This window comes from Bufo gargarizans, chromosome 1 (assembly GCF_014858855.1).
Source record: "Bufo gargarizans isolate SCDJY-AF-19 chromosome 1, ASM1485885v1, whole genome shotgun sequence".
In the NCBI taxonomy this organism is placed as follows: Eukaryota; Metazoa; Chordata; class Amphibia; order Anura; family Bufonidae; genus Bufo; species Bufo gargarizans.
The window spans coordinates 616,365,335-616,389,629 of record NC_058080.1 but is presented as its reverse complement, the minus strand read 5'-3'; the positions used below and the strand labels follow the sequence as shown (position 1 = coordinate 616,389,629).

Genomic DNA, 24,295 nt, shown 5'->3' with positions numbered 1-24,295 from the left:
GGAGCATTTTCCGATTTTTACACGGACCCATTGAAAGTCAATGGGTCAGCGGAAAAAAACTGAACAACGGCCGCGGATGCATGAGGCCTAATAATGTTTAAGACAAATGGATCGGCTTTTCCAAATCCATAATGAATGATATTGTTACCATAGCCATAGAGCCATGGGCTATAAGCAGGAATAGCACATTCCAGGTGGTATTTAGACAAGCCATCTATGTATCGTTGTCAGTCCTTAGGCTGTGTAGATACTTACCTTCATATAGTGAACCCACTGCTGCCTCTCTGGTGGCCCTGTGCCATGGATCTCTATGGAAAGCAGAGGCCTGCGCTAGAAAAAGTGCTTGTTTTCAATACAGCAACTTTGCGGTCCGCGGCATGGGCCCGGCCGGCACACGTTCGTGTGCATGAGCTCTAAGGGGAATATCTACATAGAGTTTGCATGGGGATATTCCAGCTTTCACTCATAATGACGGTCTAAGGGTGCCTTCACATACGGCATATTATGTTGCACAAATTGGTTGGACTGAAAATCAGTTCCATTAATTTGAGGCCTCTTGCACGTTTTCCGTATGCCTTCCGTTTCCGTATTTCCATTTTTCCGTTCCATTCAAAGATAGAACATGTCCTATTATTGTCCGCATAACAAACAAGGATAGGACTGTTCTATCAGGGGCCAGCTGTTCTGTTCCGCAAAAAACGGAATGCACACGGACGTCATCCGTATTTTTTGCAGAAGAATGTTTGTGTGAAGACACCCTGATTAATCTTTTACAAAATTGGCCCTAGTGTTAGTGCTGCAGATTGAATGACTTGGCGCTGTATTAGCATTGGGATATACTTAGTTGCACGCAGCGCACTTTTCCCCTGCCAGTACCGGATAGACACAGACACGCTGTTTACTTAGATGGGCGGCTGCCGTGCAGGTTGTTTGTTCTTCCCTTTGTGACCTCATTACAATATTCCGTGTATGTTTGAGCCTTTCTTAATTATGTGCACTGCACTATATATTTATATAAGGATATCTCCTCTGGTAGGAGCAGATTTTTGAGATTGTAACCCTTTGGAGCTTAGAGGCTATGTGAGTGGGGGATGGAAGGCATCTGCTCATGTCCTATTCACAGAACAACTTTCCCATTGGTAATCAATGTGAGAAAATGTTCACTGAATGGAATCAAGCTCTAACGATAGACAAAGGGTGTGAATATGGTCAAGGGGTGACCCTGCCGTCAGGACATTCCGATGCTTAAAACAAGGTTTTTACCAAAATTGCTCTTTGAGTTCAGTATTATAAACATTCAAATTGTACCTTTGGTTTCTAATTGCTTTATTACTTCAGAATATTGGGTACGGCCACATGGGGTGAGGATTTTGCCATAGATTTGCATTGTGCATTGCAAAGGATAACATTAGTGGTGGAATAAATTGACATGCTGCAGATTTTAAATCCGTACCGCAGGTCCGTTTGCGCTTTTCCGCAGCATGTGGATGAGATATCTTAAAATGTCATCCACTTTGCTGGTATTGTACATCTCTGTGGATTTGCAGCACAGAAATCCACAGTGTAAGGGCTTGTTCACACGACCGCGTGAAGCCCGTGCCCGTGCTGTGGACCGCAAATTGCGATCTGCTAAGCACAGGCACCTGCCGTGTGGCAACCGCATAGGGATTGCGGCCCCATTCACTTGAATGGGTCCGCGATCCGTCTGTTCCGCAAAAAGATAGAGCAAGCTCTATCTTTTTGCAGTGCGGAAGCACGGAATGGAACCTCAGAAAGCACTCCGTAGTGCTTCTGTAGTGTTCCGTTCGTGGTTCCGTTCCGCATCTCCGGATTTGCGGACCCATTGAAATGAATTGGTCCGCATCCGTGATGCGGAATGGCCACGGGACGGGACCCGTGTATTGCAGATCCGCAAATGTGGTCCGCAATACAGGCACGGGCTTCACACGGTCATGTGAACGAGCCCTAAAGACTGGTTTCACATATAGGATTTTTTTTGTTCTTGAAGCATTTTTTAGCAGCATTTTTAGGGTATGTTCACACGGCTAAAATCCGCAGCATAAAAAACAGTAGCAGATCAGTAGCTGAAATCAAGTCATTTTTGGCTGCAGGTTTCTAATTTTGTGGTTGTTTTAGAGGAGTTTTTGGTTGAGGTTTTTCTGCTTCCCCATGGACTTCTATGGAATCCATAATCAATCTGCTTCAAAGAAGTAACATGTCTCTTCTCAGGCTAACTCCATACAGAGGATTTTGTGAGCTGAAAAAACCTGTTGCAGAATCTGCAGTTTTTGGCGCGTTTTCAGCGATCATCTTCACTCCTTCCCATTTTAAATGGGAATTCTGGACTCGGAATCTGCGTCAAGAATGGACAAGACTCTTCTTTTTTCCGCGATGCAGTTTTTGAAAGCGCATGCAGGATAAACGGGTGCAGGTGAACGCACATAGGATCGGCATGAATTTCTGTGTGGATTTATGTGCGTTTCTGCAGCATATCTGTACCAAAATCTGCAATGTCTAATAGCGGTTTCTGGCGCGGATTTGATGCGGTTTTGTCACAGATCTCAACCTTCCATTTAAAAGGGAGAAATCCACAGCGAAAACTGCAACATAATTGGCATACTGCAGATTTTGAAATACGCATGGCAGATTAATTTCCACATGGAATAAATATGCAACATGTACATGAGATTTGTGTAATCTCATACAATTTGCTGGTACTGTAATATGCTGAGTTTTTTCTGCACAGGAATCTGTTCCGCAACATGTGCTGGTGGCCTTAACATGCAGAATCCCGAATGAAATCAATGGTGAAGCTCTGCTTGCGTTTTTGGCGCGGAATCTAAGACAAAATCCATTCCCGGAATACTCTGTGCGAAACCAGCCTCAAGCATTTTGTATTAAATGAGGAAGTCAATGATGAATTTCAGGGTTTTGAATGTGGATTTAGTAGTTGTAAACACCCGTTTCCACTGCAGAATCAGTGGCAGATTTTAGCACATTTATTAAGCTTGCCTTTTTTAGGAGTAAAAAAAGACTGGCTTATACGAAATGCCTGGCTTTGAATTGCCTCAAATGTATGATCCCATAATAAAAAAACTTAAAGGGGTTGTCCGGGTTCAGAGCTGAACCCGGACATACCCTTATTTTCACCCCGGCAGCCCCCCTGAGCCTAGCATCGGAGCATCTCATGCTCCGATGCGCTCCAGTGCCCTGCGCTAGATCGCGCAGGGCACAGGCTCTTGTGTTTTCAATAACACACTGCCGGGCGGTAACTTCCGCCCAGCAGTGTGTTCGGTGACGTCACCGGCTCTGAGGGGCGGGCTTTAGTTCTGCCCTAGCCGTTTTACTGGCTAGGGCAGAGCCAAATCCCGCCCATCAGTGCCGGTGACGTCACCGGGGTTCCTGTCAGCCCCATGGAGAGCCCGGTACGTCACCGGAACTCTGAAAAATGCCTTTGCCCTGCGCGATTTAGCGCAGGGCAATGGAGAGCATCGGAGCATGAACTGCTCCGATGCTCATGTCAGGGGGGCTGCTGGTGTGAAAATGGAGGGCTGTCCAGGTTCAGCTCTGAACCTGGACAACCCCTTTAATTTTTGTTTAAGTCTGACCTCTAGTGGTTGTTTTCTAGTAAGACAGGTTCATATTCACTAAGACTTGTCTCACTGGTTTGCACATGAAAAAAGTGCACAATTGACTGGAAAAAAAGTCACATCGCTATCTCTTTCAATGCAATAAAAATTCACACGTTACCCCTCAAAACAGAGCAAAGCACCTCTAAAATTAGTTTCAAAATAAGAATTAGATGAACAAGGCACAAATTCCTCCTAAACAGCCAGAAAACTGTCATAAATTACACCTGCAATCTCTGTCAGCTACTGGTGCTGCATGGCATAAAGGTGACATTTCGTCCCCTTATATATACACAATGAAGTAGGTTTAATGTGTATTAAACTTAGACTTTTCATCAAGACCACTGAGATTCAGAAGGAAGAAGGGTTAAAGGGTTCGATGCCAAAACTCCATGCACGCACATTTCATTTCTCCCAGGACAACGCAGACTTTAAATATTAATGAGGAAAATAACATCAGTATATGCTGGAACGATCAATGGCAGGAAGACAGGATCAAAACCCAACCCATGAGCTTTTTATAATGGTTAGTAATGTCATGACCGCCATTCTCCTTGTAACATGTACACAGGTTAGCAGCATATGTATTCTTACAATATATACATGTATTGATATTAGGAGGACACTACAACGGGCCTTACACATGAGATGTAAAGCAGCCATCGGACGCCTTTCATAACATTTATTTGCACTCGATGGCCCAGGTTACCATAAGCTTTAGGTCAAGACCGGCTACAGAACAGAAAAACTGACTACTTGCAAATTGCAGAATCTGCTGTGTAACCATCAGATCAGAGGGATAAGATATTAGCAGGGATGGACAATCTGAGGCTCTCCAGCTGTTGCAAAACTACAACTCCCATCATGCCCGGACAGTCTACAGCTATCAGCCTACAGCAGGGCATGGTGGGAGTTGTAGTTTTACAACAGCCGGAGAGCCGCAGGTTGGCCACGCCTGGTTTAGAGTAAAGGTGCATTTACACACGCCAACTGAGCAGGCAATTATTGGGGAGTAACTATTCCTTCCTGATAATTGCTTGTTCATCAGAGGAGGTAAGCGCTGACACCTCCACTGTATTAGGGATGAGCCATGGCTACTTATACAGAGTTATTGTTTTTTAGGTAGCAGATCCCTATTTACACAGTATTATCTGCTGCCCAGAAATTGTGATATATGGAGGCTTCAAACATGGCAGATTCTGTTGCAGAAAATGTCTGTGATTGAAAATCAGTTCCATTCATCTAAGGCCTCTTTCCCACTACCGTTTTTTGGTTCCGTTTTGCGGGCCGTTTTTTGCGTTCCATATACGGAACCATTCATTTCAATGGTCCCGCAAAAAAAACCGGAATGTACTCCGTATGCATTCCGTTTCCGTATTTCCGTTCCTTTGAAAGATAGAACATGTCCTTTTATTGCCTGCCATTCAAGTCAATGGGTCCGCAAAAAGAACGGAACACATACCGAAATGCATCCGTATGTCTTCCGTATCTGTTTCGTTTTTTCTGAACCATCTATTGAAAATGTTATGCCCAGCCCAATTTTTTCTATGTAATTACTGTATACTGTATATGCCATACGGAAAACGGAACGGAAACGGAAACACAATGGAAACAAAAACGGAACAACGTATCCGTAAAAAACGGACCGCAAAACACTGAAATAGCCATACGGTAGTGTGAAAGAGGCCTAAAGGGGCTTGTTTTGGTGGAAAGAACATTTCTGGATTTCTGCAATGCCCATTATCGGGGATGAGCATTGGTATAAACGCTTGTTCCCGGTTGTCCTATGTAAAACTTGCCGGTGATCACCTGATGAACGAGCAAATGCATCTGTCCATGTAAAGGGGCCTTTAGGTGTCCGCATAAACAATGAATTCCCTTGATGATAGGCAGCACCTTTACAAGGGGCAATTATTGGGTACAAGCATTCGTGTGAATGTTCGTTCCGGATAATAGTCCAATGTCAATGTGCCTTAGCCTACATGCACACGAACGTGGTTTGGTTCCGCATCCGAGTCACATTTTTTGAGGCTCTGGTGCGGACCCATTCACTTCAATGGGTCCGCAAAAGATGCGGACAGCACTCCGTGTGCTGTCCGCATCCATTTCTCCGTTCCGTAGCCCTGCAAAAAAAAATATAGAACATGTCCTATTATTGTCCGTTTTGCAGACAAGGATAGGCCTTGTTACAATGGATCCGCCAAAAAAAAAAAAATGATGCCATACGGACGTCATTTTTTTATTTTTTTTTGTGGATCCCCAATTTGTGGACCGCAAAACACATACGGTCGTGTGCATTTAGGCTTAAGAAGTAAATGACAAAGCAGACCCCTTTAAATCTGTAAGATGCCCCAATAAAACCTAGCTAGTGAATGACAGGGGGTGATAAAATAAATGTTCATGACTGCTAACGCATTACCTACCTCTCATTGTGCCATCTTAGCCAGGGAGAAGCACTCCTTAGCCTCTTTAGCAACATAAGTGGCTCTAATGTCTATGTAGGAGAAATGCCAACACGAAGCTCACTGTAGGGCGAGGCACTACACTGGCAAATACTGCATGGCCTGCTTCACTTTACTGATGGGGCATTTTCATACTTCAGTATCTCAAACATAGCCATTCTTTGCAAAAAGTCTGTGAGCTCAATGACTACTTTTCAAGCTTGTATGATATGACTAGAAAATGAATGAAGCTTTTAAAGAACTGGTATCTCAGCTTGAAGAATACGGTTTCCAAAGACAACGAGATCTGACAACCACCTCTTTAGTGCCATTGATATTAATGTACAGAGTGTATAAAAGCAATGGTGCTACTGAAGAAGCAATGTTACAGAGAAGAGGACTTACGGAAAACTCCAACCGGAGCCCAGCGACTTGAGTTACCTCACTAAGCACCATAGCTCCTTAATATTGTGGGGAAAGGTGGAGGTCTCCGCTCATGACCGATGCTATAGTTATAACTAGATGTAGATTCAAGGAGAAACCAACTTTATATGAGAAAACCTGTTTTGTGAGAGATTCTAATTTTGCATATGAAGCATTCACAAATAATTCCCCCGGAATGCATACACAAATACATACATTTTTCATGAGGTCAAAAAACGCAGAACTGTCAAGGAGAATAAGAAAGGTCTAACCAAATGCATATTCATGGAAATGTATAATTTATTGAGCTTGATGGATTCAATTGCTTGTTTGAATTCAGATTTTCTAACTGAAAGCTGCCTACGGTAATGATGTTTAAAGGGATTTTTTTAACTGATGAGCTATCCTCAATGGGGCCGAGCTGCGCCTAGGCCATGTGATCGATGAACGTGATGTCACATGGCCTAGGCAAAGCTGCGAGATGGCCACGGCGCTACTGCAAGCGCTGATGGCTTCTCAAACAGCTGATCAGCAGGAGTCTCAGCTGTCGGACCCCCGCCAAACAGATATTGTTCTGAAAACCCTTTTAATCACAGAATGAATAGGATTTTGAAATTACGTGAATTAAACCATTAGACTGAATTCACACCTGGAATTTACATGCAGGAATGATCCCCTCTAGATGAGCGATAGCTACGGCGACTGCTTGTCCCTATACAGATTCATTGTTTCTGGGCAGCAGATGCTCTCACCCAATTAGGGAGAAAACATACGATGATTCGTTCCCTTTACTCATCCCATGTAAAGGCGCCTTTGGACGTTGGTAACATCTGCATTGTGGTTTCCACTTTTAATGGAAACTGGCACACACTGGCAGATCAATTGTACAACAGATACCATCCATATGCCAACGGACCCTTAATGATTTAAGGTTCAGTTGTGGTGTCCAAGAATTTATGATGCAGGCTCTAACGTATATGTGAACATAGCTATAGGTCGGGTTTCACTCAGTCAAATATTAGAACCCTATGTTGGCCTAACTAGAGAATTTAGATGGCTTAAAAGGCCAGTTTTAACCATTTTCTGTATCTTTTTGTGACCTGAACAACCACATCTGACTGTTGGCAATTATCAGAGGAAAGTTTGGTCTGCTGTGTTGGATTTTTTTCAGTCTTTGCAAGGTGCTGTAGTTAAAAAGTCGTTCATGTCGACAGACTAGGCCATAGATAGCGAGAGAGCTAAATCAGTGATTTGTGGTTTTAACTTATGGCACAGCCATCCAAGATGTCAACTAGTGATGGACGAACATCAAGTGTCATATACCAATAAGTATATTATTGGTATATAACACCCCGCTTCAATCAGTTTTTTTGGGGGGGGGGCAACTGGTATATCACACCAGTTATAATTATTTTTTCCAATACCGTTTGTCACTGTGTGTAGCAGTAAAACCGCAAACAAATGCTGCTCTACCTAAATGCACTATATAGAAAGTATATTATTGGTATATAACACCCCGCTTCTATCAGTTTTTTTTGGGGGGCGACTGGTATATCACATCAGTTATAATTATTTTTTCCAATACCGTTTGTCACTGTGTGTAGCAGTAAAACCGCAAACAAATGCTGCTGTACCCAAATGCACTATATAGGAAGTATATTATTGGTATATAACACCCCTGCTTCTATCAGTTTTTTTGGGGGGGGCGACTGGTATATCACACCAGTTATAATAATTTTTTCTAATTGCATTTGCCCCTCTGTATCGCTGCAGAACCGCTCACCACTGCTGCACAATACAAATCCACTATAAGGCCTCTTTCAGACGGGCATTGCGGGAACATGCACGATTTTTCCACGCAAGTGCAAAACATTGTAATGCGTTTTGCACTCGCGTGAAAAAAATCGGCATGTTTGCTACCCAAACCCGAACTTCTTCACAGAAGTTCGGGCTTGGGATCGGTGTTCTGTAGATTGTATTATTTTCCCTTATAACATGGTTATAAGGGAAAATAATAAAATACAGACTACATAGTACGATAGGGCTGGAGGGGTTAAAAAAATAAAAAAATATTTAACTCACCTTAGTCCACTTGCTCGCACAGCCGGCATCTCTTCTGTCTGTCTTCTGTGCTGTGTGCAGGAAAATGACCTGTGGTGACATCACTCCGGTCATCACATGGTCCATCACATGGTCTTTTACCATTGTGATGGATCATGTGATGACCGGAGTGATGTCACCACAGGTCCTTTTCCTGCACACAGCACAGAAGACAGAAGAGATGCCGGGCTGCGCGAGCAAGTGGATTAAGGTGAGTTAAAAAAAATATATTTAACCCCTCCAGCGCTATTGTACTATGTATTCTGTATTCAGAATGCTATTATTTTCCCTTATAACCATGTTATAAGGGAAAATAATAATGATTGGGTCTCTATCCTGATCGTCTTCTAGCAACCGTGAGTGAAAATCCCACCGCATCCGCACTTGATTGCGGATGCTTGCGATTTTCACGCAGTCCCATTCACTTCTATGGGGCCTGCGTTGCGTGGAAAAATAGAGCATGCTGCGATTTTCATGCAACGCACAAGCGATGCGTGAAAATCACTGCTCATGTGCACAGCCCCATAGAAATGAATGGGTCCGGATTCAGTGCGGGTGCAATGCGTTCACTTCACGCATTGCACCCGTGCGGAAAGCTCGCCCATGTGAAAGGGGCCTAATATGCTTTTTATGTTAGAAAGTATATGATAAGTAAGTGTACTGCACACCTATCGATAGCACACCTATACCAGTCCTTAAAAGGACTTTTTTGGACCTATTTGATAGATTTTTGTCCCTACTAATCTGTCCCTGCTCCACACAGCAACCTCTCCCTACACTGACAAAAGACTGAATGTAAAATTGCGGCCAGATCGGGTCTACTTATAAGATAGGGGGTATGTCCATGTGCTGAACTGTCTTAATAGTCTGTCCTGTACCACCTAATGGATGTGTCATGGGTCAAAGTTCTTCACAATGTAAAAGAATATGGCGGGAGTGAATATCGCCATATGTTCGCATGGTCGGCGAATCGCGAACGAGCAAAGTTCGCCGCAAACCGACCGCCGGGCGAACTGCAAGGCCATCACTAATGTCAACCTTCACAGAGCAACCATGAAGGGGAAATTGTGCAGAATCTGTACATTCCTAAAGTATGGCCAGTCTTACAAGGCTTTGCCATGATTGGCATTACATTTCTGCTCTTCACATGTCATAATATCTTCCATGTGACGCATGTGTTTCAAAGTGAAAATGGCTTCTCACACTTGACATTCACAGAACTTCTTGAATTCTGTGTTAATATTTTCTTTTGGCTATATATTTTTTTTAATAATGTCCAATGGCACAAGGCACATTATATAGCATGAGTAATAATAATGATAGCTAATAATAATAATGAGCAAAATAAAAATGCACTTATGCTCAAACACATAGGAGGTAATTTATCAAACATAAATACACCTAAATTAGGCGAATTTCGGGTGCAGATTGCAGCGCAAAGGATCTTTGCGCCGCAATTTGCGACTTCTTCCTGCTCGCGCAAGGTTTAAATAAGTGGGTGGCAGGGAAGGGGACGGGCCAGTAGGCCGGTCTCATTCATCATTTTCTATGTCTGTTTTAGGCAGCGGATCGACCGAAATGATGTAGAGGGCAGCGCATCTTCGGCGAATCCACCGCCAGGTATAGAGGTTATTAAGAACAGCATCTAAAACACCGGTCTTAATAAATGTGCCCCAAATATTGTATCAGTAAAAGTCTGTACCAAACAACATGTGACTTAGGCATTGTTCACACTAGGTAGGGGCTGGGGAGAGCAGGAAAAACATTGGCATTTTCATCAGGAGTAGTGTGAATATGAACTTTTATTCTGCCAGATTCTGCTCCTGTAAGTTCCCTGAAGATAGAACTCTACTTGGAAGTGTTTTCTGCATTGAGCTGCTTCACAGCCTGTCTGCTCTGACAGATATAGCATCCAACGAGGAGGCCACTACAGATGTCACTCAGAACAGAGGGATGCGGCTGTGAAACAGCTCAATGCGTTAAACATTTCCTAGTAAAGATCCACCTCCAGTGCACTTGCAGGAGCAAAATCTGGCAGAATACAAGTTCAATTTGTCATTACTCCTGACCATAAAAGCTCCTGAAAAGTTATATTTGTCCTGCCTTCCCCAGCCTCTACCTAGTGCAATTGGAAGTTTAGCAGGTTCAAAACTACCGACAGACTCCCTTTAAACTCCAGTATTTTGCACCACAACAATACACATCTGTTTTGGTTGTTTGCAAAACTTTTACGTTGTGTGTACAAGGGGCTAAATGTTAATACATTCGTTTTGCAGGCTTGGTAGTGCTATAGTAGTACAGGTCTTGACTACTATGCTAAGGTGTCATTTCGTGCCCCAGCTTTTTTTACCTCGCATGTTGGATACAAAAGTAGAACATCACTTTCAAAAGTAAACTTTCAAGAGGTATATATACACTGAACAAAAATATAAACGCAACCCTTTCGGTTTTGCTCCCATTTTGCATGAGCTGAACTCAAAGATCTGAAACATTTTCTACATACACAAAAGACCTGCTACTCTTAAATATTGGCACTCAACACCTGAGGTGTATGGAAAAATAGTGTTTAATAAAGAATAGCTGATGTTAAAAATATATTAAATATAATGGCTGTATATGTACATAATTAGATAAGTAAGTACATGATGGTAATAGAGATTAAAAGAAAAATATTTTTCACTCATATTTTTTATTGTATTTTTTATATTTGTGTTTTTTATCTTTTAATCTCTATTACCATCATGTACTTACTTATCTAATTATGTACATATACAGCCATTATATTTAATATATTTTTAACATCAGCTATTCTTTATTAAACACTATTTTTCCATACACCTCAGGTGTTGAGTGCCATCCCTCTACTTTCACTTATATTTCCTCACCACAAGCGTTGGGTACGCCTTGTTTGGATAGAGCACCTACTCCATCCTTTTGTCAATAGAGAGCCGCCTCAATCTTACTCTTCTACTCTTAAATATTGTTCGCATATCTGTCTAAATCTGTGCTAGTGAGCACTTCTCCTTTGCCGAGATAATCCATCCCACCTCACAGGTGTGGCATATCAAGGTGCCGATTAGACAGCATGAATATTGCACAGGTGTTAAGGTTTTCCCACAATAAAAGACCACTCTGAAATGTGCAGTTTGATCACACAGCACAATGCCACAGATGTTGCAACGTTTGAGGGAGCATGCAATTGGCATGCAGACTGCAGGAATGTCTACCAGAGCTGTTGCCCGCGCAATGAATGTTCATTTCTCTACCATAAGCCGTCTCCAATGGTGTTTCAGAGAATTTGGCAGTACATCCAACCGGCCTCACAACTGCAGACCATGTGTAACCACAGCAGCCAAGGACCTCCACATCCAGCATGTTCACCTCCATGATCGTCTGAGACCAGCCACCCGGACAGCTGCAGCAACAATCCATTTGCATAACCAAAGAATTTCTGCACAAACTGTCAGAAACCATATCAGGGAAGCTCATCTGCATGCTCGTCGTCCTCATCGGGGTCTGGACCTGACTGCAGTTTATCGTTATAACTGACTTGAGTGGGCAAATGTTCACATTCGATGGCGTCTGGCACGTTGGAAAGGCGTTCTGTTCACGGATGAGTCCCAGTTTTCACTGTTCAGGGCACATGGCAGACAGCATGTGTGGGTAAGAAGTTTGCTGACGTCAACGTTGTGGATCGAGTGGCCCATGGTGGCAGTGGGGTTATGGTATGGGCAGTTTTTTGTTATGGACAACGAACACAGGTGTATTTTAGTGATGGCATTTTGAATGCACAGAGATACCGTGACGAGATCCTGAGGCCCATTGTTGTGCCATTTATCCACGACCATCACCTCATGCTGCAGCATGATAATGCACGGCCCCATATTGCAAGGATCTGTACACAATTCGTGGAAGCTGAAAACATCCCAGTTCTTACATGGCCCACATACTCACCGGACATGTCACCCATTGGGCATGTTTGGAATACTCTAGATCGGCGTATACGACCCCGTTTTCCAGTATCTGCCAATATTCTGCAACTTCGCGCAGCTATTGAAGAGGAGTGGACCAACATTCCACAGGCCACAATCAACAACCTGATCAACTCTATGCAACGGAGATGTGTTGCACTGTGTGAGGCAAAGGGTGGCCACACCAGATACTGACTGGTTTTCTGACCCCCCCCCCCCCCAGTAAGGCAAAACTGTACACATTTCAGAGTGGACTTTTATTGTGGGCAGTCTAAGGCACACCTGTGCAATATTCATGCTGTCTAATCAGCACCTTGATATGTCACACCTGTGAGGTGGGATGGATGATCTCAGCAAAGGAGAAGTGCGTTCTAAAACACAGATTTAGACAGATTTGTGAACAATATTTGAGAGTAATGGGTTGTCTTTTGTGTATGTAGAAAATGTTTCAGATCTTTGAGTTCAGCTCATGCAAAATGGGAGCAAAACCGAAAGTGTTGCGTTTCTATTTTTGTTCAGTGTATATACCTTTATAACATTTCTTTCCTAGCAGTGAGTGAACTGGAAGCAGAGAGTTACCAGCTGTCAGACAAGCTGGAGAGCCGATGATCCAGGATGTATGAGCACATGTGTGATGGTATCTGTCAACCGAAACAACACCAGTAGAAAAAATAATCCCAAGCATTGCTGCTAGAGTACTAACCAAGTGTGTTGGCTAGGCAACATATTATAGCAGTGTGTGCAATTTAGAAATCGCATGCAAGTATTATTTCTGAGAAGTGAAAATAATGCGGCTAAAGTGCCCTGCTACTGCAAGCATTAGCCCTGTGGACAAACAACTTGTTATCAGTGATTTCAAGACTCAGGATGATGTGACACTTGGCACAGAGATCCCCTCAGTTCGTACAAAGATCCCGTTCTCTGTGCAGTACTTAGCTCACATTGTGCCCGTGATATGCAACCACAATCACCATCATCCCTTAAGACCTTATTGCCACTTATAACGACAGTGCAACAATAGCTTGTTGCATTTTTATGTAGTCCTTGCCACTTGGGAGTGGCAGGGTGGCAGGGGCCGGAAAAACGGCCTGGCAAATTTACTAACATTTACGTCTGGAAACAGGCATAAATGTTGGTGAATAACTACACTCAGGGAGCGGAGTAATTTTTCACTCCAAGCACACGGATTGCTGTAGATCTAACTAATTTACGACGGGATGCACGCCTTGTAATAAATTATGCGCAGAAGCACATGGGGAACTCAAAGACCGGAGTAAAAATGAACAAGATGTCCACCATAAGGGGCATTGTCTTTTCTTCCCTCTCCTTTTCACAACACACATGCTTGCCCGAGCCGAGTATGTATATGTACATTGAGTATTGAAAGATGACAATTATTTTATGTTCATGGCGCCCACACACATTAGAAGTATGTTGGCTATAATTGCTATTTTCGTCTGGATCAGCCAACCATCTAGTGTGTATGGGGGCCTCCTGACTTTCATCCCATGGCAGAGGTTGAGGGAGAGAAGGGTCGGGCATGTTGGATTTCAACAAGTGGTATTCTGTCCGCCAAGTAAATGGCATCAGCTTATTAGATTGTGAGCTCACCTGGAAGCGAGAGAAAGATTACATGAGGAGGGGGCCAATTTATGAATCAGGCTCGTAAAAATTGCCACAGGTGACTTGAGGCATATCTCTGTGGTCCTGGGTTCAAATCTAACTACGGGCAACATCTGCACAGATTTTATATGCCCTTCCTGTACCCTGACTTTCTGTGAAATTAATAGCTAAGACTTTTGTTTGCTAACAAACCCACAATGCTTCAAATTGTTGCCATTTAAGCAGGGTGTGGCAAGGGTCTGGTTTTTGTACAACTGTGAATGGTTCCTATCAATCTACAACGTTAGGGTACGGCCATATAGTCATGTTTCCTGATGCAGTTTTAGAAGCCAAAATCAGGAGAGAAAGTATAAAGGACATATACTACTTCTCCACTTTTTTGGATTCACTCCTGGTTTTTGCTCCCCAAACTGCATGCAGAAACCTGACAGTGTGGTCATAGCCTTAGGAACATTCATCATGAGCTTTGAGACATTGTAAAGATTATGATGGGCGCAGTGCTGTGGAATATGTTGGTTCTACACAAATAATGAGCGTAGCAAATACTAAAACAGCAAATACTTCTATACATGGTAACAATGTCCCTTAATTCTTACCTGGCTCGAGGAGATTGTATCCACTATAAAGCCAAACTGATGGATTTCTTCCGACCCATTCATTGTCACCATCAGCTTGCAGACAGAAGACAATTCCCTTCAGTCTTCAGCACATGAATGCTTGGAACAGCTGCAGCCAAGTTTGATAAGAGATACTGAGCCCAACAAAGAACTTGCTTTGGTTGTGAACTGAAGAAGGCTTGATGTTACTGAGAAGAAGAGCTCATGGAAAAATCAGAAGATGAAATCTGATAGGCTCTGTTTGTGTTGTGAAAATTTTATGAGAGATGCTGAAGCTATGCAAAGAATAACACCGCCCATCACACAGCAGTCCTCCTCCTCCTCCTCCTCCATAGCCCAGGACAGCAGACACCAGCAGCACTTTACACCTACAAGAGTGACGCTCTGTGCACCGACCATAGTCAGGAGCGGAGAAGAAGACACCCCAGATGGGTCCATGGGCTGCACTCTTACTACAGTTAGCACATATTATATAAAAGAACACAAAAATAAAGTATTTACTTCTGCAGAAGCATTCGAAACATAGAAGCCACATTTATCATTTTAATATATGCATGTTTTACGACTTTGAAATGAAAAATCTCATTTAACTCTTCTTTGTATTATTTGGTAGGGTACATTACAATAATGTATTAGCTCCTTCCTGATGCAGCCATTTTTTGTTTTTTCATTGTCAATTTATACTCCTTTTGTCTTTACTTCATTTTTTGGGGGGCAGCAAGCAATGGATTTCTGCAAGCCCCATTTAGGTAAATCGATCTGATTTTCAGTCATGAAAATTTCTGTAACAAAATCTGCAGCATGTGAGTGCACCTTAAGACTTTTTGATCACTTTTTATTAATTTTTTGGGGGAAGTGAGACGACCAAAAATGGCAAATAGTTTTTATATTACGCTATTCACCATACGGAATTTTTTTTTTTTTTTTTTTAAGTTCAGGCATTTTCAGACACGGTGATACCAATGATCTTTATTTTTAATTGTTTATTTGTTATTTGTAAAATGGGGAAAGGGGGTGATTTGACTATTTTTGGCCACTTTCACATATGCAATTTCCTATGCGGTTTTGAGATCCAGGAAAACGCTTCAGTTTTGTCCCCATTCATTGTCAATGGGGACAAAACTGAACAAACCAGAACGGAATTCATTCCATTCCAGTTTGTTGCATTCTGTTACTGGACGCAAAACTGCAGCAAACAGCGGGTTTGTATCCGGTTTGTGAAACTGAACAAGCTGGATCCGTCAATAAAACAATGCAAGTCAATGATGCCAGATCCGTTTGTTCACTTTCGGTTTAATACAACCACATCCGAAAGGAATGGATGCAGCCGCTTGTATTAAATCAAACTGAAGCATTTTTCTCCGGTTTTGAGATCCTTTGCCGAATCGCAAACCCAGAAAGGAAATCGCATATGTGAAAGTAGCCTTACATTTATTTTACTTTAACATCCGATTATCTGTTTGGTTGTACCATGGACTACAATGTAAAACAAAATTAAAATTACAATTACATGCATGTGATGCCGGAGGACAGGGAACAAAAAAGGAACAGGGAAGGAAAAAAAACGTTCAAATATGTAACGGCCGCGGGGTAGCCGGATGTGTTTGCGCTGCAGTGTTCGCGCGCCGATTAGCATATGCACCTGGGGACAAGTAAGTACTGGCTCCTGATTGGCTCAGAGAGACTTTAAAGCATTTGATTCACAGTGATGGCGTTACCCCCTGACGAAGGCACGCCGAAACGCGCGTTGGGGTAGAGCCATCCTGGTTGTCACACTCCCGGTCCTTTTTAGGTGAGTCTCCTCTGCATGTTAACCCTCCTTTATTTCCATTACCTGGATGTTTACTGACCTCTCAGTCTTACACCCAGTGTGGCTTGCTGCTCATTTTGTTTTCAACTCGCAGCCTCTTGTCCCATATTTTTTTCATGTTTGTATTTGGTTCTCTGCAGTTTGCTAGTGACTCACCATTTATTACATATATATACATGTGATCTGAGGGCGGGTTATTATACCATATACATCCCTGCTGATCCCATGCATTCACGAATCTTTGACCGGTGTGTTCTTCCCAGGGTGGCGCCGTTTTTTCCTTCCCTGTTCCTTTTTTGTTCCCTGTCCTCCGGCATCACATGCATGTAATTGTAATTTTAATTTTGTTTTGCTACATTATAATATAATTCTATATTTACATCATTTACCATTTGGCACTTTGGGCTCCTTTTTTTTTTTTCTTTTTTCCTTTTCTTTTTTTTTTTCTTTTGTTGTTCTGCCATTGTACTCGGGAGCTTGTGCCGAGTTATTTCTCGGGGGTGCTATTCGTGGACACATTGGGTGGGCACTGCCCCCTCTCACTTTCCGCACCCCTGGGGTCTTTTCTCCCTTCTCATGGACTACAATGATTTACCATTGCAGTCTATGGGAAAATTGCTACGTTTCTATTAAGCCCTGCCACAAGCAGGGCTTGATATTAACTTTGCCATGGCAGACCTCAGAGCCTTCAGAAGGCCCCGGGGTGCCATAGTATCTGGATGGCTCCCACTATCTTGCAAATAACCATGGCATCTTAGGAGTTGTCTTCGATCACGGAGTTCGCCACCAGGTGTCTAAAGACCTGATATCTGCCATACATGTAGGGGTTAAAATTCACTGCAAAAAACATAGCTGACACTCACATTTCTGCCACAGATGTGTTGAAGGTTTGCAGCAGATTCACATTTGGATTAGCACTGTCATTCAATTAAACTAATCTTTGGCGTTTCCAACTGAAATAGGTAACATTCTACTTATTTAGGTGGCGTAAATTTTCCGCAGCATGCAAACATGTTTGCGAAAACCTCAATCACATGCATGGGACATGGCTTCCTATCAGATTTGGCAGCCGGCAACATGCTCATAGTTCTGCTCTGATTACTTCAACTATGTGCACTATGTGGGGTTTAAAAAACGTAGGAGCAGATTTACTATAAAAAATGTGCCAGTTTATTGTGCTATTACATGCTTTGTCCTGCATTTATCAAGTGTTTTAGACAATTTTCTAACCTTTTTACACCTTCCTCAAAACAGGGGGTGTGGTTTAGCGGAAAGGAGGCATTGTTTAATGTGAAAGGGATGTGGCTTAAATGTGTCACTGTGCGCCAAAAATTAACATTTTTGAAGTAGAATGAATCCAACACATAGGTGGTATACAGTTAGACTAGACAATCTATAGGTGCTCCAGATTTATTATCCAGCATCAGCCAGTGTGATAAATCTGGAGCAAATTAAGACTGTTAAGGTTTACCCTGAATTACTTTTATACGCTCGATACTGACCCACAATTCTGAATGCTGTCTAACAGTGTAAGCTTAGACTAGGCAGTCACAAAATGTGCAACTTTTTCATAATGGTGCTTGCCGTGTGATGCCAGTAATAAATCTGGCATGTTTTACGACTCAACAGAACCATGCCTCCTTTCTTTTTTTGGTACATATCAGTAATACATTTGTCTAAAACCAATTTGTGCCAAAAGGGAGCCACAACTTAGGCCCCTTTAACATGGGCGAGTATTCCGCGCGGGTGCAATGCGTGATGTGAACGCATTGCACCCGCACTGAATCTGGACCCCTTCATTTCTATGGGGCTGTGCACATGAGCTGTGATTTTCACGCATCACTTGTGCGTTGCGTGAAAATCGCAGCATGTTCTATATTCTGAGTTTTTCACGATAGGCACCATAGAAGTAAATGGGGCCGCGTGAAAATCGCAAGCATCCGCAAGCAAGTGCGGATGTGGTGTGATTTTCACGCATGGTTGCTAGGAGACGATCGGGCTGGGGACCCGATCTGTATTATTTTCCCTTATAACATGGTTATAAGGGAAAATAATAGCATTCTGAATACAGAATGCAAAGTAAAATAGTGATGGAGGGGATAAAAAAAATAAAAATTAACTCACCGAGTCCGCGTAGTTGCAGATCTCTGTCTTCTTCTGTAATGTTGAGCTGCCGGCTAAGGATCTGTGGTGACATCACATCATATGGTCCAATCACATGGTCCCTCACAGTGGTGATGAACCATGTGATTAGACCATGTGATGAGCACAGTGACGTTACCACAGGTCTTCTGCCAGGTCCTGAAGATAGAACAGAGACTGGCAGCTCTGGAGCAGGTAAGTTAACTTTATTTATTTTTTTTTTATTTTTTTTTAACCCCTCCATCCCTAATTTACTTTGCATTCTGTATTAAGAATGTTATTATTTTCCCTTATAACCATGTTATAAGGGAAAATAATAAAATCTACAGAACACCTAACCCAAACCTGAACTTCAGTGATGAAGTCCGGGTTTGGGTCTGAGTACCAAATATGGCGATTTTTCTCACGCGCGTGCAAAACGCATTAAAACGCTTTGACTCACGCGTCATTTTACCGCAACGCACCCGCATCTTATCGGGCCCTCACACGCCACGCTCGTGTGAAAGAGGCCTTAGAATTCTGGCACAAGGACCTTAGTAAATGTTGGCCATTACCAAAACACAAAGGGGGAGAAGAGGTGCAAAGTGAAAAACTGGCTTAGTTGCCCATAGCAGCCAATCAGATTCCACCTTTCATACTCCAAAGGAGCTGTGAAAAATGAAAGGCGGAATCTGATTGGTTGCTATGGGCAACTACACCAGTTTGATATATCTCCCTCACAGATTCTGGCTGCTGACTGGCTAATGGAGCTTTATGGTTACTATCTTGTTCTTTAAACCAGATGGCCGGACCTGTTGTACAAAACAACCTCTTTTTTCTCCTGTGTCACCTTAATTCCTCATGGATTGTAGGCTCTTGCGAGCAGGGTCCTCATTCCTGTTGTTTGAATTGATTCATTACTTACTCTGCAATGTCTGATAGTTTTACAGTGCTTTGGACTATATTGGCGCTATACCAATCAAGATTATTATTATTGATAAAACCCCACCTACAGGCAGGAGCAGAGTGGGAACTTAAAGTGGCCCTGGAAAAAAATTAAATTAAAGTGGCCCCATTTTGTAGTCAGGTCCAAACGGACAGAAGGCAGGGCCAAAACAAGTAGACAGGTCCAGCAATATTATATTTTGGCACATACAACAGTACATCACAAAATGCATCCCTAAAACTGCCACTGGCCGGCCGTGAGTAGGGCTCAGGTGGCCCATGGGACATCAGCCCACCAGGAAGTTTCCCTGTAGGGTCTATGGCCAGTCTGCCCCTGCCCACAGTTATTGTACATGTAAATTGCAGTGCAAATTCTGCCACATCTGGACCTCGCCTTTCACAGTTTTCATTGAAATCAATGGGCTGACCATATATTGCATGGACTTGTGGATGCTCTTTGTAGCCATTCTCCCATTGAATGGGAGATCACCCCTTTCTTAAAGGGGTTTTTTCCATGAGTACAATATTGATGGCCTATCCTCGCATAGGTCATCAGTATCTGGTGGGAGTCTGGCTGTTTGAAGAGGTGAGTCTCCTCACAGCATACCAAACAAGCCTGTACTTGGTACTTGAATGGGACTGAGCTGCGTCTAGCCCACGTGACTGATGAACGTGACATCACTGGCCTAGGAAGAGGCTGCAGTGCTCACCACAGCTGATCGGCAATGCGATAATGCAACAGAATCCTGCAAACCACAATATTGATTATAAATGTTACTAATGCTAGGGTGCAACCCATCTTTCCAATGTCGTTTTTTAATTAGAGCAGTTTATAGCTGGATCCTACTTTCCCTGGATTCATTTTAGGTCAATAGACATAAGGAGAGGTAGGTCATTTTAGAGTACCATATGTAAGAGTTCACCTGAAATTTTATGATTAGTTTTAGGTAACTGAATATATTTAGTGTCAGAAACTAGGATTATTTCGCTTGCTATGTTAATACAGTGTATTTGATTAAAGTTAATATTATGTACGACTGACAATGTGAAAAACAATGCTATCAGTTCGGCTAATCCATGCGTCTACAGGACTCACATATGTATGCCGGGAGGAGAGCAAAGGTGAATTTAAAAAAAAATAAAAAAAAATTCCAAAATGTTACTCACTTAAAAAATAAAAGCTACCTTTCTTTTTGGAATGTATAATTACATAATTAGAAGCAAGTTTCTTAAACCCAGTACTAAAAATGTATTTGAGTAGAAGTATCTCTGATCCAACTACAGTTCACACAAGGATAATATACAGTGGATATAAAAAGTCTACACACCCCTCTTAAAATGTCAGGTTTCTGTGATGTAAAAAAATGAGACAAAGATAAATCATTTCAGAACTTTTTCCACCTTTAATGTGACCTATAATCTGTACAACTCAATTGAAAAACAAACTGAAATCTTTTAGGTGGAGGGAAGAAAAAATATAAAAATAAAATAATATGGTTGCATAAGTGTGCACACCCTTAAACTAATACTTTGGCCTCATGCACATGACCGTTGTGTGCATCCGCGGCCGTTGTTCTGTTTTTTTTTTCGCTGACCCATTGACTTTCAATGGGTCCGTGGAAAAATCGGAAAATGCTCCATTTGGAATCCGCGTCCGTGATCAGTGTTTCCAGTCCGTGAAAAAAATAGGACCTGTCCTATTTTTTTCACAGACAACGGTTCACGGACCCATTCAAGTCAATGGGTCCGTGAAAAATCACGGCTGCACACAAGATTGTCATCCGCGTCCGTGATCCGTGTCCGTTTTTTCCTATCATTTCAAAGGCAAACTTGACTTAGATTTTTTTTTTCATTTTTCATGTCCGTGGATCCTCCAAAAATCAAGGAAGACCCACGGAAGAAATAAACGGACACGGATCACGGAACAACGGAAACCGTTTTTGCGGACCGCAAAAAAAAAACGGCCGTGTGCATGAGGCCTTTGTTGAAGCATCTTTTGATTTTATTACAGCACTCAGTCTTTTTGGGTATGAGTCTTTCAGCATGGCACATTTTGACTTGGCAAGATTTGCCCACTCTTCTTTGCAAAAACACTCCAAATCTGTCAGATTGCGAGGGCATCTCCTTTGCACAGCCCTCTTCAGATCACCCCACAGATTTTCAATGGGATTCAGGTCTGGGCTCTGGCTGGGCCATTCCAAAACTTTAATCTTCTTCTGGTGAAGCCATTCTTTTGTTCATTTGGATGTATGCTTTGGGTTGTTGTCATGCTGAAAGATGAAGTTCCTCTTCATGTTCAGCTTTCTAGCAGAAGCCTGAAGGTTTTGTGCCAATATTAACTGGTATTTGGAACTGTTCATAATTCCCTCTAGCTTAACTAAGACCCCAGTTCCAACAGAAGAACAACAGCCCCTTGGCATGATGCTGCCACCACCATGCTTCACTGTGGGTATGGTGTTATTTTGGTGATGTGCAGTGATATTTTTGCCCCAAACATATCTTTTGGAATTATGGCCAAAAAGTTCAACCTTGGTTTTATCAGACTATAACACCTTTCCCCACATGCTTTTGGGAGACTTCAGATGTGTTTTTGCAAAATGTAGCCTGGCTTGGATGTTTTTGAATGTGATTGCTTAATTCTGAACACAGCTACATCCCCAGTTATAAGAGGGTGTGCACACTTATGCAACCACATTATTTTAGTTTTTTAAGTTTTCTTCCCTCCACCCAAAAGATTTCAGTTTGTTTTTTAATTGAGTTGTACAGTATATAGGTCACATTAAAGGTGGAAAAAGTTCTGAAATTATTTATCTTTGTCTATTTTTTTTAAAGCACACACATAAACCTGACATTTTAACAGGGGCATGTGGACTTTTTATATCCACTGTATATATAGGTGTCTTGTATTTAGAGCCAAACACCTGATAAAAAAACACTTCCCAAAACAACTGAGGGAGTTTTGTTGCGTTCACATGGTAATTAATACATGGTTCTTGCTCAGAGTTGAATTATGCTTGTCCTACAGCATCTTTAGCTCCCTCTTATTTCTTATGAAGAAGTCAGTGCTTGATGAAGAAAAAGAAATGTCAGAAACCTCCAGCTATTTGCTCTCATACGCCCCCGGGCAGTGTATATTTTATGTGGCAATGTTGTGCGTTTTTTTTTCCAGTACTGAAAATTGCATAGAAACCACACATTACACATATGCCTCTGTACAGTATAATTCCTGCTGAAATGCTATTCAAATAGTGGGAATATCAGCTGGGATTTTATTTTTAACATAAAAACTTGATTAAAAAAATAGTCGTTTTTTGAAAATAATTTTTGGGGGGCAGGGCTGGACTGTGACTGAAATTCAGCCCAGCCATTTTAAAACAGACAGGCTCACTTACTGTGTGGTGAGTGTTTGTGCGCCGTTGTGTACATTGTATTCAGTACTACCAAACATACAGGAGAATACAGTACCACATTCCTATTACATCCAGTGATGTCTCCTCTAAGGTAGATGTTCTCTTTCCTCATCTTCTCCATTGGGAACAAACTGCTAAGATAACATCTTTCAGCCATGTCTCGTCTCTGCAGAGTTTGTCACACAGACATTTTAGTTTCCTCACTTTTCCATCCTCCTCCCTCTTCTGGTGCCACAACATTGTCACCCCAATGCTGTCCTTGTTGTACTTCACAATGGCCCCAGAAACGACACTGAAGCAATCACAGAACCATAGAGATTGTCCCACACATACTAATAATGCTTTCGAAAGTCCCACCAATTATAATTCTCTCCCAGAGTGCCCTCATTAGTAATAGTGCTTCCTACAGTGATAACGCTCCTTGAGAATGCCCCAATTAGTGGTAGTGCCCTGCATATTGTGGCCAATAATGATGCCCCCGCAGAACCCCCAGTGATAATAATTCCCCAGTATTGATAAAGCACCCTAAAGTGCACCTAGTAGGAACAAAGTCCCTCCATAAGGCCCGATCTTAAGCACCCAGTAGTAATAAGACCCATCTATAGTGCCCTCAGTAGTTATAATGCCCCTGTAGTGCCCCCAGTAGTTATAAGTCACCCTGTAGTGCCCTCAGTAGTTATAATGCCCCCACTGTAGTGTCCCCACCATCTGGTCATGATGATGTTGATTGTCTAGTGGCCTGTGGCCAATAAAACTGAAAGGAAACTGGAAACCATTGGTTTGCATGTCCAACCACACTATTCAACTGTATCGCCTTTCTGAATATGGCAATATAGTTGTGCAGTGTCCACTATATTTAGGCCCTGAGCAAAACATCTGGAACCCAAGCCCTGCATATATCGGCCTAGCCTGAGGCAGCCCACTCCATCACCGGCCCATCTGGCCCAGAATGGCAGTCTAGCCCTTGAGGGGGGGGGGGGGGGGGGGGGAGGGATTTATCTAAGCTGTACACCAGTTTTGTATAAAAGAAAGTCATAATTATTTGCACAAGCGGTACTTTGCACATAAATTTGCAACTTTTTTAGCCATTTTAAGCCATTTACGGCACTATTTTAAAAAGTGGTGGGGCCTTTTCTGTCCTACATATTTATCATCATTTATGGTAGAAAACATGTATAAATTATTTCTGAAATCTACACAAGCCG

The 24,295-nt window shown here is 42.4% G+C and overlaps 1 protein-coding gene across 1 annotated transcript in view; it reads right to left on the bottom strand.

The window, feature by feature from the left end:
* The window catches only part of TRIM36 (tripartite motif containing 36), a 100,238-nt gene extending 85,234 nt beyond the window's left edge, over positions 1-15,004 (bottom strand). Inside the window, exon 1 of the mRNA XM_044275919.1 lies at positions 14,784-15,004. Within this exon, the coding sequence (XP_044131854.1) occupies positions 14,784-14,855 (72 nt within the window). The 5' untranslated portion in view covers positions 14,856-15,004. The remainder of the gene's footprint in view (positions 1-14,783) is intronic.
* Between the last annotated feature and the right edge of the window lie 9,291 nt (positions 15,005-24,295).